Source organism: Psammomys obesus, unplaced genomic scaffold, assembly GCF_907164565.1.
Source record: "Psammomys obesus unplaced genomic scaffold, mPsaObe1.curated_primary_1811, whole genome shotgun sequence".
NCBI lineage: Eukaryota > Metazoa > Chordata > Mammalia > Rodentia > Muridae > Psammomys > Psammomys obesus.
Genome location: NW_026596176.1, coordinates 1,130,508 through 1,150,319, shown reverse-complemented (window position 1 = coordinate 1,150,319; position 19,812 = coordinate 1,130,508). Strand labels below are relative to the sequence as shown.

Here is a 19,812-nt window from a genome sequence, read left to right as displayed (position 1 = left end):
ACATCACAATTCTTCCATCCTCATGACTACCATCATTATCATCAGGACCATCATAGTCATCACCATAAGCATTACTGCTCTTGCTAGCCCTTTCCTACTATCCTGGACCAAAATGCAGTGATGGGACCACCATTTACTCCCTCCCATCTAACCCCCCACCCCACACACACACCAGGAAGAAACGTTACTGGGTATTTCAGGGGCAAAGACTAGGCCTTTTCCACATCAAGAGGAAGGCTGGGTGATGATGTCATGGTGATCAGGTCCCTTCTAGGGTCTCTATACACCCCCATCATCTATCGGTGTGGCTTTAGCGGCTTTCTATTTGACCCAACACAAATATTTTAACTAGAAGATACTTGTAAACTTTAAAGTGAATGCCAAGGGATTAGGGACATTATATATAGACTGAAGCAGTTTGGAGGAGGTCTTAAACCACCATATACGAATGGGATAGGTCGGTCCCTATGTAGAAAATAAGGGTCCTATATAAAGTGGGTGCGGTCCTTATATAAGCAGTCCTCACAGCAAGCGTAGGTCTTTCCGGAAAGGCTTGTCCACACAGTAAGATTTCTGTCTGGAAACTGTGTCCATATACAGATTAGGACAAAAAGGGAGGGACTTTTACCCAAGCAGCGGCGTTTTTTACAACAGAAAACATCCTTAGAAAAGTGAGGGATTTTCATTGGTGCTCTTGGCTATTACTTGCAAAATGCTGCTCAAATACTAATGACCTTTACACAAAGGTGAAGCTTTACATAAGGATAAAGAGGGTGTGTGCTTCAGAAAGAAATCACAGTATCCTGGCTCTTGTACAGAAGGGGCAAAGAAGGCTAACCGATTTTGTTTTCAGCACAGCGCAGCCCCTGGATATCACTGACTTGAGCACAGACCCTGCACCTGCTCAGGCAGCAGGTGGAAGCCCAGGAGAGGGCGGAGCAACTGGGTCCACTGCTCACGCCGCATTGCCTCCGGTGGCCGCCAGAGGCAGCACCGAGGCTCCTGCCTCACCTCCCCCTCCCCAATCTCCACCCCCCGCCCTCCCGGCTCCTGCTCCCGGGAGCCCCGCAAACCCCGCTCCGCCCGCGCCCCGCACAGCACCGAGGCTCCCGGCCCGGTCCGCCCCGCTGCCCCTCCCCGGGGCCATGGGAGCACCCCCGGGCTACAGACCCTCTGCCTGGGTGCATCTCCTCCACCAGCTGCCCCGCGCCGACTTCCAGCTCCGCCCGGTGCCCAGCGGCTTTGCTCCCCGCGACCAAGAGTACCAGCAGGTGGGACGGCAAACAGGGGCCAGATCCCCCGGGAACTGGAGGCTGGGTCAGAGTTCCTGAGTCTTAGGGGCTGGGGACCCGGCCTACGTTTGTGGGTACAAGTCCACGATTAGAGGTAGAGAGCTCATACCTCGAGGTTCCCCCAGGACGTGCGCTGGGAGTGCAGACCCCTATCTCCCTAAATAAGGGAGAGCCGGGATCCTAGACCCCAAGCGTCCTGAATGGGAGAAGATGGGCCCCCAGCATTTGGGTTTCTGAGACCTGCCTAAGAAGCCAGTCCCCAGGGTCATCTAAGGAAAGGTCCGCGCTTGAGGTCCTAGGCGAGAAGGACCCCGCCCCTACAGGATCCCAGCTGGTAAATATGTTCCAGATTGGGGGTGGGGGTGGGGGGCGGCAAGAGAAAAACGGAGAGGGGCAAGGCTGGGGAGGCTGAGGTCTGGGACAGGGATTGATATCCTCAAACAGCGAATAGAGATTTTAGGGCCAGGGCTGGGAAGATGTGAGGTGAGGTGAGATGAGGATTCAGAGTGCTTTCGGCCTGTCCCAGGACAGAAGGGAGGGGTTGTCAGAGCCCCAGAGAGGGTCGGGGTGGAGATGTGGTTAGGTTGGGGCTACGGAAGACCGGCCTGGGTCCCAGGAGGGAGAGGCTAGTGGTGGAACCTCAGATGCTGGGGTCCCTAGGGAAAGGGGCCCAGCTGCAGCTCCTCGGGGACAGGGGGGGGGGGGGAGTGCTGTCCCCTGACCCAGTTTAATTCAAGTCCTTGACTTTGAGATTAATGAGGAGAAAAGCTTAACTGAGCTGGGGGCCTAGTGGGGGGCTGAGAGTTGGCTCTGCCTTTCCCTCAGGTCTGAACCTCTGCGGATGTCCAGGGTGGTTTCTGGGAAAGGGGCACAGGGTTCGGAGAGCTTCGAGGGAGGGGGTGTTCCCAGAAAAGCAACAAGGGGGAACGTGTGCTGATGTGCTTGCTATTTGGGTCATGGCTGGCACAGCCTGAGCGGCTCCTCCCTGCCTACTCCACCCGCCCCCTCTCCCCTCCAAACGGGGACCGCCATCCCCTCATCCCCTCGCCCACAGCCACTTACACAATCACAGCCTCCAGCCGGTGGGTCCACCCACTCCCAGACAGACTCACGGGGCTTACGGCTCTGGAGAGCTCCTCAGCCACGAGGGATCCCCCGTCTCCCCAACACCACCACAGATGCTCAGAACAGTTCATTCAATCAGTCAGAGTCACAGCTGGGGCAAACAGTCTGGCACCCCCAGGGCCATTATTCTTCATGGAAATAAACCAGAAAGACTTAGCACACTCATGTATATCATACACATGAGCACAATCATATACCCCCAAACTCACACACTTACCCCCTATACATGAAAATCACAAACTCACCCTAAGTCACACACACGTATACCCTCAGTCCACCCAACACCACTCACTGATTGAAACAGCTGTGTTCAGAAAATATTAATGTCCACAGTATTCTCTTGCATACAGACATGTAGCATAATCCACACAAACACCTCAGACTTAGACTCCATATGCCCTCATTTGGTGGAAGGCAAACCCCCAGCCACAGAAACACTGCACACACTTCTTATCACAAAGGTGATATGGAGGACAGGCAGATAGGCCATGGTTTAGGAATAAGAGCCCATGGGAATGCAGGGTTGTGATTCCAGACCTCACACTGCCTCTACCCTGATATGTGGCTCTATGCAAACCAGGTCCAGCTCTAGGCCTCTAAGAAGACATGTGACACAGGTCTCCTGAAAGACCCTACCACATGCAGAGCCCACTAGTCTGCAATTTATTTGATACATGGCCTCACTCTGTAGTCCAGACTGGTTGGAGTTTAGGTATTGGACTGGACTGAAACTGTGGCAGTCTTCCTGCCTCAGCCTCCGGAATGCTGCGGTTCTAGCTCAGAACCACCAAACCTAGCTCAGAGCCACCCTGTTCTGCAAGGTCTTCCCAGCTATTAGCATCCTTTCTGCCTACCTTTTCTCTCCTTTATCCTGTGGCTCTTACTACATACTCTGTCTATCCATCTGCCTTTTATTTTTCTACTTCTTTCTACGCCTCTCTCTGTTTGTCCCTTCATCTCTGCCTCTCTGTCTCTCTTTCTCCCCTATCTCTGACTGGATCCCTCTGATGTTTTGTGTGTCTTAGCTTTACATATCTTTTTCTTGCCTTTGTCTCTTTTCTCAGCTGCCTCCTTCTGGCTGTATCTTCCTCTCTTTTGTTTGTTCTGTCTTCCTTATCTCCATCTCTGAGCCTTGCCTGCATGTCACAAACAACACACACACACACACACATACACACACACACACACACACACACAAAACACACATACACACACCACACATACATACACCATACACACAAGCTGTCACCCCAAGCCCTGGGTGTGTGAGCTCAGCAGCAGGAGGGAGAGGGGGTAAGGAAGGCTGTCTCTCCTGCTCTCCTGAAGTACAGAAATGGGAGCCTTCATGCCCCTTAATCCCATACAGTTCAGAGGAAACCTCCAAAAGTCCTTGGGACATGTTTCATTTCAGTGGCCTGACTGCAATGAGGAGGAAATTGAGGGAGGGTGTGTTGAAGCCACATGACCAGGAAGAACTGAGCAGGGCTAGAAACCAAGGCTACAAAATCTGAAGGGGCCTCAGCTGCTAATATGAGAGGGCAGAGCATCTCCTCTTTCCTCCACAACCTGAGCACCATCAGAGGTTGGGGTTGGCCCCCATGCAGCTGAGGAGAAATTTCTCATCTGGGACTTGAAAGTCCCCTCTGAGACTTCTCAACACCTTCTCCTCAGGCCCTGCTGCTGGTGGCAGCCTTGGCTGGGTTGGGTTTGGGCCTGAGCCTCATCTTCATCGCTGTCTACCTCATCCGATTCTGCTGTTGCCGGCCCCCAGAACCCCCTGGGTCCAAGAGTCCCCCACCTGGAGGAGGCTGTGTCACCTGGAGCTGCATCGCTGCCCTTCTCGTGGGCTGGTAATGGGGCCCCAGGGTGGGTGGGGAGTGGATATAGAGTTCGCTATACTTGCTCTCGGTCTTTTTGAAGATACCTTGGGGTATGGGCCCAGAGTTAGGAGAAAGGGTGGCTGCCTGCCTGGTGAGTGGAGGGCTAGAGACTTAAAGAGGATGAAGCAGCTTGCCTGGGAGTAGAATTGAAAGCCTGAGATAGGTTTGGAGGGGTTTCGGTGGTTCTCTCATTGGCCAGTGGTTCTAAGAGAGTGCGATACTCTCTAGACTTCAGTTTCCACATCTATAAAGTGTGTTTTGCAGCTACCTATACCCTAGTTACACTAAGGCTAGACTAGAGGGAGCGTAGTGCATGGTCCTGGCTGTCCTTGGTGAGTGTTGACACTGACCAAACTCATTCATTCACTCATCAACTCATTCATTCAACAACTGAGCATAACATACCATGTGCCAGACCCTGAACATGCCAGCCTAGGCACTCTGTGATTTCAGCCATGGTTCCAATGAGGGAAACAGACCTTACAGGGTCACCCCCGGGAGCACCTGCTCAGTCCACTCCCAAGCTGGGTCCTTCTCATAAGAGCTGTGCTCAAGATTGCCACATCTGGTTTGGAATGAGGGAGGCTCAGGGAGGTAAAGAATATGACTGATAGGGTTTAAGAGGCAAGTGGAGATTCAGACTCATAGTAAAAGAACCCATCAGGACCCTCAATAGGAACTCCCAAGGAGTTTCAATAAATGACGCTTAACGAAATTGCTGGCTCTGAGTCCAGTCCCTATCAGGTCATGGTTAGTTAGCTGACTTAAGTCACATATGAGACTCAGGATTTGAGGGGGCTGAGACCTGCTGAGGACTTCATGCGTGGTCAGCAGGAGCCCTGGAAGAATATGGTGTCCCCTCCAGCCAGCCAGGGGTGTATAGCACCAAGTAGTTACCCAAGTCTGGGCTCTGGGCCACTCTTCCTCATTGTAGGAAGAAGAGGGTGTGTGTTTGGGAGTATATGGGGGTTGGGCGCCCTATATCCAAGATGTTTTCTCGTCAGACTCTCCAGAATGGGGGTGGATGGGGGAGGTTAACAAAGGCCCAGTGGGGGAGAGACACAGCCCCAGCCCCCTCAGAGCCTGGGAACAAGTGGAGCTTTGTAGGGTTCTGAACAATGGGGCAGGGGCAGTAGGCTCCCATCCAAGGAATGGGGTGGGGGCCTGTGTAGCCCAAGGCTGGGAACTGTGAGGGCATCAGGCTCTCGCCCCCTCCAGTGTGAAGTACAGTCGAAGGGAGGAAAGTGGGTCCCGATATTCAAGCTCCACAATGGAAGTCTGTGTGTTGGCTGGGCAGAGAGAGACAGGGGCCCAGCTCCTGGCCTGGCCTCCAGCCCTCCCTCCCACATTCTCTTACTCAGTCTCATCCAGCTGGCCAGATGCCTGGATCCCTGGGCATCACAGGGGAAGGCTTAGAGCTTCTGGCACAATGTCTTTTGCGAAAGAATAGGGTCTAGGGACCCTGTGCTCCTAAGAGCATTTAGGAGGAAGCCCCCAGGAACACCTGGGCTAGAAAGAGATAGGTATTGGCCTAATGATTCCGAAGACAAGGCTGTAAATGCTGAATGTTTTTGCAAAGAATGTAGGAGTTGAATGTAGGAGCGAATCATAGTTAGGAGCTGATAACCTTTTATCCAGGGCTAGGCGAAAGAAGGGTTCCACTCTGGGGAGGTGCGAGTTAAATCTGGGGGCTCCTTTTCCGCCACTCACTCCACCCACCATTAGCATCACAATGACGTCTCTCTGGCTGGGGGAGTGAGGTCTTCAGGTTACCTTGGCAACTGGTGGAGGCCAATCTTGAGCTGTTCTTTTTCCCACGGAGGATGGACCAATAGGGTGGATTCGGAGATTGGATAGACAAATGAAGAAAGGGGGAAGACGGGTATGTGTGTGGAGGCATGGTGCCCACCCTCTAGGGTCTGAGACTGGTTGGTATTTCTTCTTCCTTTCCCCTCAGTGCTGGCATTGGCATTGGTTTCTATGGTAACAGCGAGACCAGCGATGGCGTGTCCCAGCTCAGCTCAGCCTTGCTGCATGCCAACCACACGCTCAGCACCATTGATGACTTGGTAAGGCCCAGCCACTGGCCAGACTGCAGACTCATGCCCCAGTTGGTTTCCACATGGGGCCACATAGGGACGTGGCCCCCCCCATTGAAGAACAAAAGGAGCCAAATCAAAGCAGATTTCAGACCAAAAAACTTAATCCCCAGATGCAGAACTGCAAAGGCAGACCTGCAGACATCAGATCATACTTTCAACCCCAACCCTGCAACCTGGAGCTGGATCCAAAAGATTCAGACTCAGACTGAAGACTTACATCCAGCTCCAGGCCTGTACTTCAATTTATATTCCAAACCAGAGACAAAACACCTAGAAGACAAGTCCCTGTCCTCAGGCCAGAATCAAAGCTACAGACCCTATCCTTGGTCCAAATGTAAGTTCAGGGACCTCCACTGTGAGATCTTAAGCCCCAGGATTCCAGAGCTCAGGGCTGAGATGCAGCCCACCTCCAAACTTCAAGCTCAGTGCCTACTTGTGTAGAGCCAAGGGGTCAGATTTGAGACATCAGACTTGCAAAGGCCAATGCAGACTTTAGACCTAAGACTCCCCTTTCCAACTTCAATGCTGGGGTTAGAGTCTTTATCTTGGATACAAGCCCCTGACCAGCTAGAGCTCCTGACAGGACCTGGGAGCCTCACCTTGAGGCACCTTTTTCTCAGTCTTCAGATGCCTGAGACCCAGATCTGTCATCTGACACTCCTCACTCCCCCTTTACCCTACCACCACACCACCTTATCCTTCATCCCCAATGCCAGGCTTTGGGGAACATCGTCCCAGACTGGAGACCATGTCATCTCCCCAGGTGCTGGAGACAGTGGAGAGGCTGAGTGAGGCTGTGAGGACAGAGCTGACCACCCTGGAGGAAGTGCTGTCAGAACGCATGGAGCTGGTGGCGGCTGCCCGGGGAGCACGGAGGCAGGCTGAGGCTGCGGCTCAGCATCTGCAAGGACTGGCCTTCTGGCAAGGAGTGTCCCTGAGCCCAGTGCAGGTGGCTGAAGATGTGACTTTTGTAGAGGAGTACAGGTGGGAGAGGATTTCCCTGTTTTCTAAGCATTGATTTTGGGGAATGTGGGACAGTATCTGGAGACAGTTTAACTTGTCCCGCTGGTTGTAAGAGAAGCTACTGGCACCTGGTGGGTGGAGGCAAGATGCTGTTCCTCATCCTATAGCGAGCCCCACTGTGAAGAATAACCCAGTCATGAATGTAAGCCAAGGCTGATAAACCCAGCTGTGAGGAGATGGACCAAGGGACTGAGAACCCACCCTCATACTTACATACTTCCTGAGTATGTAATCTCAGTGATCATCTTTTTCTTTCATTCATTTACTTGGGTATTCCTTGACTCATCCATTCAGCAAGTCAATCACCATTACATACAGTTGCTCCTGGAATAACTCTAAGAGCAATCCTACCTACTAGATTATCTGGTAAGCAACTGTGTTCATTACAAATAATTTAACATCTGCTGAAAGACAGCCCATGGGATTAGAAACCTCACCTTCAGGAGGCCACTTTCCCCCCATTTATTTAGGCATCTAATCACTTTACAGCCTGATCCCAGCTCTCTCCCTCATTGACACCCAGTCCCACCCTAGCTTCCCCTACCCCCTCTCCTTCTGCTCAGACAACTGGAGGCTCCCAAGGAGTAACAACTCACCCTAGCACCTCAGGTTGCAGCAGGACTAAGTGCATCCTCTCTCACTGTGGCCTGACAAGGCAGCCCAGGTGCGGGAAAGGGATTCAAAAGCAGGCAACAGAGTCAGAGACAGCCTTACTCCCATTGTTAGGGCACCCATATGATTGCCAAGCTTCATATATGCTCCATATTTGTAGACGGTCTAGGTCCAGATCATGCATGCTCTTTGGTTGTTGGCTTAATCTCTGTGGACCCCCATGGGCCCAGGTTAGTTGACTCTGTAGGTTTTCTTGCAGTATCTTTGAACTCTCTGGCTCATGCAATCCTTTCTTCCACAATTCCACAAAACTCCCCAAGCTCTGCTGTGGGTCTCTGCATCTGTTTCCATCAGATGTTGGACAAAGCCTCTCAGAAGACAGTTATTCGAAGCTCCTGTCTTTGAGCATAGCAGAGTATCAGTAATAGTGTCAGTGTTGGCTCTCTCCCATGCGGTGGGTCTCAAGTTGGGCCAGTCACTGGTTTGCCATTCCCTCGGTGTCTGCTCCGTCTTTATCCCAAAGATGCCTTTGCACCAACGGTTTTATGGGTAGGCTGATGTCCTCCTCCAGGAGGCCACTTTGTGTTTGTAGATCCTTAGACACATTTCTTTTCATCCCTGGGCCTCAGTTTAGACCTTAAAGTGAGTCCTGTCATGCATAGTTCAAAATGGATTGTGTAGAGTTAGTTAATAACTTTGAGTATCTGAGCACACAATGACAGATCAAACAGTGCCAGTAAAGATATGCCAACAAGTTGGAATAACACAGGAAATCCCACATAGGAGGGACTCTTGGCCGGGAGATCAATATAAAACAGCCCACGAAGCCAGGCCTGGTGCTATAGGGCTGTAATCGCAACTGTTCTGGACACTGAGGTAAAAGGATTAAAAAGTCAAGGCCTATTTGGGCTACCCAGTGATTTCAAGGCCAGTCTGAATAACTTAGTGAAACATTGTCTCAAAATAAAAAGTAAAAAGAAGGCTGAAGATGTGGATAATGGAAGAATATTTGCCAAGAATTTGCTGGTAAGAGACTGAGAGTGTGACTCAGTGGTAGAACATCTGCCTACAATCAGTCTCCCACTGAGGGGCTGGGATGTAGCTCAGTGTTAGAGCATCTGCCCAGAATCCCCCAATGAAGGGTTGGAGGTGTGGCTCACTTACCTAGAATCCACTAATGAGGGGCTGGGAAGATGACCCAGGGGTAGAGTTACCCCTTCCTAGCATGTGTGAGGCTCTCTCTGTGTTCATAGTAGCATCAAAAGGGAGGGGGAACAGGAAAGATGGTTCAGTGGATAAGGGCACTGGCTGCACTTGTAGAGTACCTATGATCAGTTCCCAGCACTCATATGATGGCTCACAACTATCTGTAACTCTAGTTCAGTGGAATCTACCACTTCTGACCTCTGCAGACACCAGGCATGCATTTGATAGACATACATACATATAGGGGAAACACTCATACATATAAAATAAAAATATTTTTAAAAAGCAAACATTTTCTGTAAGGTGGGTTTTGGAACAAATTAAATAGGAAGGGGCTTGGCTGGGGACCCTCAGGCAGTTTATGTCAGGATTTTGTAAAGGTGGTACTTGAGGGGCAGGGACAAGTTGTACAGCCTTCTGAGGCAGCCGTCCATCTCAGCAGCCAACAAGACCAGGCTTTATCTGCTCAGTTATTTCATTCCTGTATTCAGCTGGCACCTCTGAGTCTCCTGTTTCCCAAGCTGGAGGCCATGAGCCTTGGTAAAAGAATACTGGGGCTGAAACAATCCCAGCTGGTTGAGGATGCATGGTGGGGCATCAAGACATCGAGTGGCACACAGGCCTGGGCCCACGGGCCGCGGGTTCTGTGTCATGGTTAAACCTAGGACCACAGGAGTTTAGTTGAGGAGGTAGAGTCAGCTGTGGGCATGATTCTAGGCAATGCTCTATAAAAATGTCTGACATTAGAGAAGCCCTCAACAAATGCATCAGAGCCAGGAGGTGAGTCTAGAGGCGTGATCAGGAACAAGGACTCAGAGAGTGCAGACCACAGCTGCATTGGAACTGCTGAGAATGACACTATTTATTGAGCACTTGCAGTGTGCCAGACACTGAATTGGGGTCTTCCATGCATCCTCCTCTGCAGTCCTGATGTGTTACTTATTTAATTAAGTGTTGCATAGCATCCACAGCCCCCTGGATGGTGATTTATGTAGCATTAACTAAACCCACAAGCCCATTCATTTATCTGGCAGCAGATTTTAAAGTTGATCCTGTTAGGCTCCTCATGTCACTAGGAAACTGAGGGAAACAGGTTACATGGCTAATTGAGACACCTGAAATATGCAATTAGGTCCTGGGTGACTGACACCCTACAGTGTTGGGTTGGGGATTTTATTCATAGAGGCTAATGCATGTGCCCACAACCACAGAACTTCTATGTGATTTGGCCAGGATAGGTCCCAGAACCTAAGCTGCAGGGCATTCCAGAGTCTTGTAGCCTGTGTACCATTTCACCAATGAGCTGCATTAGGCAGCAAAGAGGATGCAGGACCAGATTGGTTGAGGTGAATCTGGGGTGCTGTAGCCTCCTAAGGCTCACTGTCTTGGCCCTTCTTCTTACAGGTGGCTGGCCTATGTCCTCCTACTGCTCTTGGTGCTTCTGGTTTGCCTCTTTACCCTCCTAGGCCTGGCGAAGCAGAGCAAGTGGCTGGTGGTTGTGTGAGTGGAGCAAATTGCACAGGGGAGGGAAACAGGCGGGTTTTAGCAAGCACGCTAAAGTCATGAGAAAGGCAGACTACTGGCTGTAAACGGGAGGGTGATCTCTGACATGCCACACATGCTTTTTCTTTGGGTCACCACAACAAACCCATGGAGGAAGTGTCACCAGGTCCCCTATATGGCAGCTAAGGAAGCTGAGGTAATATGGGGACCCAAGGATCTATGCTCTTACTGAACCATTCTCTGTGTGCTAGACACAGCTCTTGGAACTCCATGGAACTCTCACACTCCAGGGAGGTAGGCACCGTTTAAAGCAGGAGGTGGTGGACCCAGTGTGACTGGGTACTTGTTCTGGGCCACACAGCCAGGAAGTACTATAATAAAGCTCAAGTTCAGCCTGGCCATCATTGGAGGAAACCATGCTCCTCCTCCCTTGGTGTCCGCTGTCTTTGGAATCCCCCTGAGAGATATGTCCAGCTCTTCATCAAGGCTTGGAGACTGATAAACACACTGTGCTGAGCAAGCATATGATTGGACTTTCAGCTTACAACAGCTGTCAACCTCTCCTACCACCCTGACCCAGAATTCATCTACCCCTTACAATCCTCACAATCTAAGCCAAGCCTTAGGTAAGCCAAGCTCTGAATTTGAGAAGTCAACCCTAGAACAATCCCCACACCTTAAAGCTTGGAGGTAGAGAGGATGGAGAGAGTATAGCTAATGGCTATGGACAGGACTGGAAGCTGGCTCAGAACTTACTAGACCTTGTGCAATTAAAAAGCCCAGCAAATTCAGCCCAGGGGTGGATAGCTGCCTCCTAGGGTCAAGGAACAGTTGGGGTAGTGGCTACTGACCTGCCAGCCAAAACCTTCCTCTCTCCTTTTTCAACTGAACAGATGTTCTATTTGACGTCAGTCAGTCATGGGTCTTACCCCACCTTTTTCTCCCGTGCCTCTGACTCTAATCCTTTAGGCTACAGAAATTGGTGGCTATTGGGGAGGGCTGTGATTGGATATGGGGTGTAGAAAAAGGCAAGGCCGATTAAGCGACTCGAGTCCAACCATCTCACCTCTAGGATGACTACCATGAGTCTCCTGGTGCTTGTCCTGAGCTGGGGTTCCATGGGCCTAGAAGCTGCCACAGCTGTGGTGAGTATGGGGCTCTGGATACAGGGATTCTTAATCTGGGGTAGGTGTGACCTCATTAATGCCATAAATCTTAAGGCTTGGGGATCGTGATCACAGTTCTGAGGTTTCAGCCCTATTTGCTGAGAAAATAGAGCCTGGGGCCTTAACTAGACCTCTCTCTGAGGAGAGCTGGAGTCTGGACCTCTGAGTCTGAGGGAGAAGGGTTGGGGCCTGGACCTCTGAGTTCTGTGAAAATATGAAATTGGATATTTCTGGTCTGATCCCTTTCTACTTCCTTCATCAGGGCCTCAGTGACTTCTGCTCCAATCCAGACACCTATGTGCTAAACCTGACCCAGGAGGAGACTGGGCTTAGCTCAGGTGATTCCCATAAATCCCTGCTGTCCTCAGCACTCCCTCCCATCCTCCAGGGCCCAGTCTGTTGTAGGATAGAGATCAGAATCATCTACCAGTCCTGGCAGGACAGGAAGAGGGCAGGATCAAAATGCCTGTGGGTGTGAAGGGAAAGGGGGAGTGGGCCCTTGGCCTTGGTGACAGAAGGGTTTGACTGTGGGACAACAGGGAAGCATAATTAGGTCAGTTTAGTTCGCTTCCAGATATGGGTGAAGTAGAAGAGATGAACATATGGGGTGTGGTGGTGTCCACCAATAATCCCAGCAATTAAGAGGGTGAGGAGAGAGTTAAAGGGCAGTTTGGGTAATGTAGACCTTATCAAATCTTGTTCTAAAATAATACAACAACAACAAAAATAATGGAATTAGAGATGTCAATCCACTGGTAGAGTGCTTTCCTTGCATGCCCAAAGCTGTAAGTTTGATCCACAGCCAACATAAAACACTTGGCACAGTGGATTGTGCCTAAAACCCTAGCAATCCCAGAAGTCAAGAAGCGGAGGAAGGTAGATCAGAAATTCAAGGTTATCCTTAGCTATATAGCAAGTTCAAGGCAGATCCAGGCTACATGAGACTCTGTCTCAAAACAACAAATGGGACAACTGAACAAGAAGGAAGAAGAGGAGAGAAGGAAAGGAAGGAGGCAAGTAAAAGAGAGGCAGAGAGGAAAGGAGAAACAAAAGTAAGGATGGAAAGGAAGGAGGGAGGGAGAAGAGAAGGAGGGAAAGAGAAGGGAAGGGGGGAGGGAAAATTGAGGAAGGGAAAAGAGGAGGGAAAGAGGAGGAAGAGAGGACAAGGAAAGAATGGAAGAGGCCTTTGAGACCCCAAGAAAGTTCTAAACTAGGTGGGGAATGTTCCCTGGGCTATGGCCCTCCAGATTTGCCCAGGGAGAGCCTGGGCCTAGGCTTATAGCCTGCTCCTTTCTCTCCCTCCACTTCAGACATCCTCAACTATTATTTCCTGTGCAACCAGGCGGTCTCCAACCCCTTCCAACAGGTTAGGACTGTGGGCAAAAGAAATGGGCATTGAGGAGATGGCTAATGTGGAGCCTCAAGGGAATATGCTGGGCTACACTAGGGGCTCCAGGGTTCCATGGGAGGTGGAGGGGCCCAAGGCCCAGAATTGTGTAGTCTAGTGGATAAATGGCATGGTGGACACCTGACCTGAGTCCTCCTTTCTCTGATCTCCCTGCAGAGGCTGACTCTGTCCCAGCGTGCTCTAGCCAACATCCATTCTCAGCTGCAGGGCCTGGAGCGGGAAGCTGTCCCTCAGTTTCCTGCTGCACAGGTTAGGTTAATAGAATGTACCAGTCCATGAGGAAAGAGGGCTGGGCCTGGTGAACCAGTGGGACACTGGTTCCACTCTCCTGAAGGGGCAGATTAGCTGGGTCAGATAGACTTATGGAGCTGGCCCTTCTCCAAGTAGGTGGGATTTCGTGCTGTGTCCAAAGCCTATGGAAAAGGGCAAGGCAACAGAGCTGAACCAGTCTTTGGGCCAGAGCCTTCAGAAAGGGGTTGTGGCAACAGTGGTAGGCAGGTCTCTTGGTGCTGGAGCAACAGTAGAGGTAAGGAGGCTCTGAGGTGCTGCTGAACCTATGTAAAGGTAGGGGCTTGGTCCCTTTGGAAGGTGGGGCTCATGGGTTGAGGGCAGGGCCAGTTTTGTGAGGTAAAGACTGGGTAACTGTGTTTCCCCCCACTACAGAGGCCCTTGTTTTCCTTGGAGGAGACAATGAACGTGACAGAGGGAAGCTTCCACCAGTTGGTGGCACTGCTGCATTGCCGCAGTCTGCACAAGGTGTGCGCCAGATGCTTGCTGGTTTGCTGTCGCTGTCTCTTTCTCCCTTCCCCTTCTTCTCTTCTCTGTCTTTCTCGTGCTCTCATAGCCACTCCCCACTCCCACCCACACCTTCACCCAAGTTCTTCATCTTCCACCCTCTCCCTTCCTCCCTGAAAGCTGCTCAGCCACTTCAAGCCTCGGATGAGAGCCTAGGCAGGCCTTTAGTTCCCTGGGTTGAATGCTAGTCCAGATATCAAGTGATGTGAAAGAGACAGGAAAAAAGTGGGGGCAGAGCAACCTGTGAGCCCGCCATGGGCTCATCTGTGGGCTGTGTGGCCTCAAGAGCAAGCCAGCATCTTTGAGCCTCACACCTTTCAGAAAGCAGTCTTCAGTGTTTTAAAGACTCTCACCCTTATAACAGAGGCTTAACTGCTCTCCCTGGTTACAGTCTCCCACAGTGGTCTCCTCCCCTCTGTGCACACAGACTTTGCCACGATCCTGGCTCTGTGGGACTCACTGGTCACTGACACTGCCGTAACAAGACAAGGATGACATTTTTCTTTTATAGTACGGGGGGACTGTACTCAGATACTCCAGCCTATTAGACACAAGCACTCCACCATTGATGAATACATGTGTGTATGTGTAGTCTCATGTAGCCCAGCCTTGCTTCAACCCAGCTGCAGAGCAGAGGATAACCCTAAGTTCTGATCTTTTGCCCACACCTCCTTCCTGGGTGCTTCGATTACAGGTGTGTGCCATCACACCCAGGCTATGAAATGCTGAGGATGGAATCTAAGGCTTCTTGCATTTCAGACAAGCATTCTACCAGCTGAGCTAATCCCCAGCCCCCATTTTTTTTTTAAAGGTACTTTTCATTAATTTGCTCAGATAGACCATGGACTCAATCTTCTGTCCTCAGCCTTCCCAATAGCTGAGATGACAAGCTTTTCCAGACCCAGCAGTAAATAGTATTACATGGTTTTGGCAAACCCAGAGGCTGGGAGAAGACAGTTGAGTGGTTTCTCACAAGGCACAGACCTCATGGAAGGACACTGAACTGCTTCTGGTCTGCACTACTAAGCATGGCCAGTCTGTTTCCTTCTGCTTCTGAAACATTTTTACCCATCCATCACCCAAGGGTGCACTGCAACTAAGATCTGGGAGATACAGGCTTCTTTGCCACACTCTAGGCATCTGGTCTGCCTTAGAACTAGGTCGTAGACTCAGAAAACAGACTCTTCTCTAGAAGGAGTCTCAAGCAACACTTGAGAGGTTCTTGTCCTAAACGACTATTTGCTGGGTATCCAAAGTCTGAAGTTAATGGGGCATACTGCCTCAGAAGAATCAGTGTGTGACCATACCAAACAGGGAGTTAAGGGGCAGTGAGTAGCTATGAGAAGGGTGGGGATGGGGGGGGAGGTCCTTGTTCTTTTATACACTAGTATGCTGGGGCCTTAGCCCTGTTTTATGATTCATGCAGATGCTTATCTCCAGTTCCAGAATAGCTGTGAGGGAAAAGATGAGGGGTCAGAGTCTGTGCCCACCATTGACAAACCACATGACCTTGGCATTGCTTTCCCTTCTAGGCTTGGTTTCCTCACATGTTAAAATTAGGGACAAGATGCAGAACACTGCAGCATAATTAAGTACTTACCACACTATCAAGAGTCCAATCCCCAGAAGCCATGTAGAAAGCAGAGCATATGGTGCTGGCTTACAATCCCAGTACTGAGGAGGCAGAGACAGGTGGATATCTGCGGACCGATGGCCAGCTGGCCTCGCCTGATTAGTGAGCACCAGGTCCCAGTGAAACACCCTGTTTCAAAAACAAAACCTTGCTGTAGTGGCGCATGGCTTTAATCCAGGCACTTGGGAGGCAACGCCAGGCAGATCTCTGAATTTGAGGCCAGCCTGGTCTACACAGCAAATTCCAGGATAACCAGGGCTACGGAGAAAAACTCTGTTTTGGAAAAACAAAAATCAAAATTGCATTTGACCTCTGACCCTTGCCCTTACCCCACATGCACAGGCATGAAAACATCCCTTCCACACAAGCACACACACAAAATGTACACTCAAATGAGATAGGGACAAGAGACACTAGGATAAGAATGGGCTGGGTGTGGTGGCACACGTCTTTCATTCTAACCCTCTGAGGGGCAGATGCAGAGGCAGATGGATATCTGTGAATTCGAAGCCAGTGTGGTCTACACAGTAAGTTTCAGGCCAGCCAAGCCTATAGAGAGAGATGCTGTCTAAAAGAGAGGCAAGGGGATGTGTCTCTGGAGCCTCAGAGACTTGATTCTGGATTCAGGTCTAACCCTTCTAGACTGTGTGACTCCATACAGATTCCCCACTCTGGGCTTCAGCTTCTTTCCACCACTTACCAAAGGCAGCATTACATGGCTGTCACAAGGATAGAAGGGTGCAGTATGTGGTCCTGATGCAAATTTAACAGCTTATTGCCCTGGTGGCCTCCTCACCCCATGCCTTATTGACTTATCATAGGAACCCTTCCTTTACCCCAGCATTTGAAGCAAAAAGTCAGGCCTGTCCTGCTAGGTCCCTAGCCTCACTTCCCACTGCTTCTGCTGCTCACACAGCAACACTGCATCAGGCTCTGGCCCTCCTCACCTCTTGCATACCCATCTTGCTCATCCCATCTGCCCAACAACAGCTGGTGATCCTTTCAAACACAATCGGATCAGAGTCTTCGTCTAAAAGCCCTTTCATGAATCCCCATTCACATGGATTAAAGCCAGGGCTACTGGCACTGACCTAGAAGAGCCTGTGTAGACAGCCCTGGCAAAAGCTCTGAGGCTTCAGCCTCGTTTCCACCCTTGCCCTCCACATCAGCCCAGCCACTTGCCTCTGAGTAGACCTGACCATCTGCCTGGCTCCTTGTGCCCTTCTCTGCTGGGCACTGCCTTTCATCTTCCTGACCTACCAGCCTCCAAAGTGGTCTCCTTGGTCCCATGTACTGAAGGTTGCTGATGCTGAGGGCATGCCTGGAGCAAAGATGGATTAGTCCCTCCCTGCAGAGTGAATCACTCTGTTGGCTGTGCCACTGGGCATTGAGGTCACAGAGCGTCTGCTGGCCACCGGGGTAGTGGTCACAGTAGCCAGTCTTTTCTACATGTCTATCATATGCATGTCTAATCCTAAATGTTTTGTAAGCCAGCGATCTGTGGGACCCAGGAAGAAGTTGAAAATGTTTGGGGATGTGGCTGTCACATTTGCAGGGAAGGATGCTGCTGGTATCCTCAGCTGTCAATAGCACCTGGACGGAGCAAGGATAGGCGGGACTGGTGCTGGTAGGAGACAGCAGTGTAGAGGCTTGCCCACCCAAGATGCTGGGAAAGCAGTTCTCTGGGTGCTGAGTGGAGATGCCAGGCCACTTTGCATGTAGGTGGGGGATGAGATAAAATAGGTGTGGGTTGTGGGGCTGCAGCTCAACAAAGGCACAAGCTGAACACATGGATGACTTTTCGTGTTCAGAACAGCTGACAGGAGACTACTTGAGCACAGAGTCTGGGTGAGTCATGCAATGTACACAGCCAGGTAGACAGACGGTTGGACCTGTGTAAAAAGCGCATGTGTGCACACTCTGAGGCTCCTCCTCTGCCTCAGGACTATGGCTCGGCACTCCGAGGCCTGTGTGAAGATGCCCTGGAGGGCCTGCTGTTCTTGATGCTCTTCTCTCTCCTGTCTGCGGGAGCCCTGGCCACCACCCTTTGCAGCCTGCCCCGTGCCTGGGCCCTCTTCCCACCCAGGTCAGCAGGGGAGAGGACAGGGTCCCCAGGGAGGGGACAGGAGGCACTACCCAGGGCCACTGGTGGGGATGGGACAGCCTCCTGATGGGTTCCCATCCTGCTTCTCTGCCACTCCCCACATCACATCTCAGTGATGACTACGATGACACAGATGATGACGACCCTTTCAACCCTCAGGTACAGACCCTGGTCTGAGGAGGAAGGCTGGGGTGTTCGACCCTGGGTCTGAGGGAGGCGGACTGGGGCCTGGGATCCTGGGTCCAAGGGAGGGAGAGATGAGTACTGGACTCATGGGTCTGAGGGAGGGATGGGGCCTGGGATCCTGTGGGAAGGATGAGTCTTGGACCTGAGTGAGGAGTGCTAGGTTCTAGGATCCTGGGTTTGAGGGAGGTGGGAGGGTCCCCACAGTACACGACAGATTCTCACTGTATGTCTTTTCTGTCCATTGTCCTGACAGGAATCCAAGCGCTTTGTGCAGTGGCAGTCTTCCATCTGAGCCCTTGTCTAGCTCAGAGCCAGCTTCTCGTTGGTAAGCTTCAATGACAATTTCATGTGCAGTTGGGCCTTGGCTTTCCCCTATGGTATTGTATTCTCTCATGTTGGTGGGTGTCCATGGGATGTCTCCTGCCTACTCTCATCTCTCTTTCTCTCTGTCTAGCTCCTTTTCTGGCTGCTGGAGAAGGCCCCACTAACCTGACCCTGCCTGGGTTCTGACACTAATACTGCTGGCCATGGACACCTCACATAGGATGACATCCTGCTCTGGCCCCAATATTCCCCCATCCCCATTTGTCCTTAGTACAGGGGATTGCTGAGGTGGCACAGCAGGGACCGGGGCTGGCTGGGAAGGGAGCTGACCTATATAGCCAAGTGTCCCTCACCTCTGGCTGCCAATCCTGTCCTTGGAGGGGCTAAGCTGGAGGTGGGGCAGGGATGTCCCTGCTCCTGCCATATCCTGGCGATCTCAACTTGTGGCACTAACTTGTAAAAGGGTTGATTTGAAATAAAAGGGAAGACTTTATTTTACAGGTAGCTAGGTCCATCTTATTTTCCCCACTCCTGGGAGAAGTCCTGCACAAGATGAAGCTAACCAACATTTCAACATGGAGGAGGAGCTCTTGATTTCTTTCTTTCTTTTTATTTTATTTTTCTTAATGCTCTTTTGTTTGAATTCTACGCCACAGTCTGAGCCACTATTAAATTTCCAGAGGCCACCTCTAAAGGTAGCAGGAAACTGAAGCCTGGACTCTCAGATTCAGGGTTAGGAGCCTTATCGATTGAGCTATCCAAGCCAACTGAGAGGAAGTCCCGACTGGACTAGAGAGACCCCTTCCCTGGTGGTTGAAAGGCAGCTCTCCTCTTGTCCAGGCTCAGCACTGATCTGGTTCTGAAAGTCACATGTGTATCCTTACAAGGGAAGAAGCAGATCCCCAGAAGAGAAGAAACCTAGCACCAAATCTAAACACGCGTGCATCCACAGGAACAGAGTCAAGTCCAGTGTGGAATGTGCAAGGCTGGTTGGGTTTAGGAACTGTGTGTGTGGAATCAGCTTGCTTCCTAGCAGCTCAAACCCAGCACAAGATGTCAGAAAACCTAAGTTTGTATCAGGAAAGGGACAGATGTACTCGGAGACATAGTAGAATAATATTTGCTTGTAGTGCTTCCAGGGTGATGTAAAGGGGGAAACTTTACAGAAGATATCACAAATCCAGACAGGAAAAGATAAAGCAGTCAATAAATTATAAAGTAAAACAAAGAAACATGCAAGAGTCAAAAGGGAAATGTATTGTCTACATAACGATACCTATGAAGTTTTGTTAAAAAGAATTAGCACGTATGACAAAGAAAACCATTAGTGTTAATAGATAAAGAATTCACAAAAGCTTCAATTTCTCTAACAAAAAGACAAACTCAATTTAATAAGCAGGTGAGACGAACATACAAGGAAGCAAAAACCTCAAGACAAATTGATAAACTTGTT

At 50.7% G+C, this 19,812-nt stretch overlaps 1 protein-coding gene and 1 long non-coding RNA gene across 5 annotated transcripts in view; one reads left to right on the top strand and one right to left on the bottom strand.

The window, feature by feature from the left end:
- LOC129667943 (uncharacterized) overlaps window positions 1-19,812 on the bottom strand; it is a 36,244-nt gene that overhangs the window by 14,892 nt on the left and 1,540 nt on the right. Inside the window, exons 2-3 of one of the 2 annotated variants that reach the window (XR_008718843.1) lie at window positions 15,713-15,874; window positions 7,456-8,683 (exon numbers count right to left, since the gene is read on the bottom strand). This is a non-coding gene — a long non-coding RNA (uncharacterized LOC129667943). Of the gene's footprint in view, window positions 1-7,455; window positions 8,684-15,712; window positions 15,875-19,812 lie in introns of those variants that run through there. The other variant, XR_008718844.1, reaches the window with a different exon arrangement.
- On the top strand, window positions 1,033-19,516 carry Ttyh1 (tweety family member 1). 3 transcript variants are annotated; one of them, XM_055595683.1, is made up of 14 exons: window positions 1,033-1,271; window positions 4,089-4,267; window positions 6,255-6,366; window positions 7,163-7,383; window positions 10,645-10,740; window positions 11,816-11,888; window positions 12,172-12,247; window positions 13,220-13,275; window positions 13,474-13,566; window positions 13,981-14,073; window positions 17,689-17,831; window positions 17,963-18,008; window positions 18,289-18,308; window positions 19,430-19,516. In XM_055595683.1, exons 1-14 carry the CDS (start codon window positions 1,146-1,148, stop codon window positions 19,506-19,508), a joined length of 1,413 nt encoding a protein of 470 aa, XP_055451658.1. In that variant the 5' UTR covers window positions 1,033-1,145; the 3' UTR covers window positions 19,509-19,516. The 3 variants fall into 3 exon arrangements, with proteins under 3 accessions (XP_055451658.1, XP_055451657.1, XP_055451656.1); XM_055595682.1 differs by lacking the exon at window positions 19,430-19,516 and adding an exon at window positions 18,861-19,117 and having other exon boundaries at window positions 18,289-18,360; XM_055595681.1 differs by lacking the exon at window positions 19,430-19,516 and adding an exon at window positions 18,490-19,117 and having other exon boundaries at window positions 18,289-18,360.

Coding starts and splice junctions, on each gene's coding strand:
- Ttyh1 (XM_055595683.1), top strand. CDS start 1,146: ATGGGAGCACCCCCGGGCTACAGACCCTCTGCCTGGGTGCATCTCCTC. Junction 4,268..6,254: donor GCTGCCCTTCTCGTGGGCTG/GTAATGGGGCCC, acceptor CTTTCCCCTCAG/TGCTGGCATTGGCATTGGTT. Junction 13,567..13,980: donor CTCAGTTTCCTGCTGCACAG/GTTAGGTTAATA, acceptor CCCCCACTACAG/AGGCCCTTGTTTTCCTTGGA.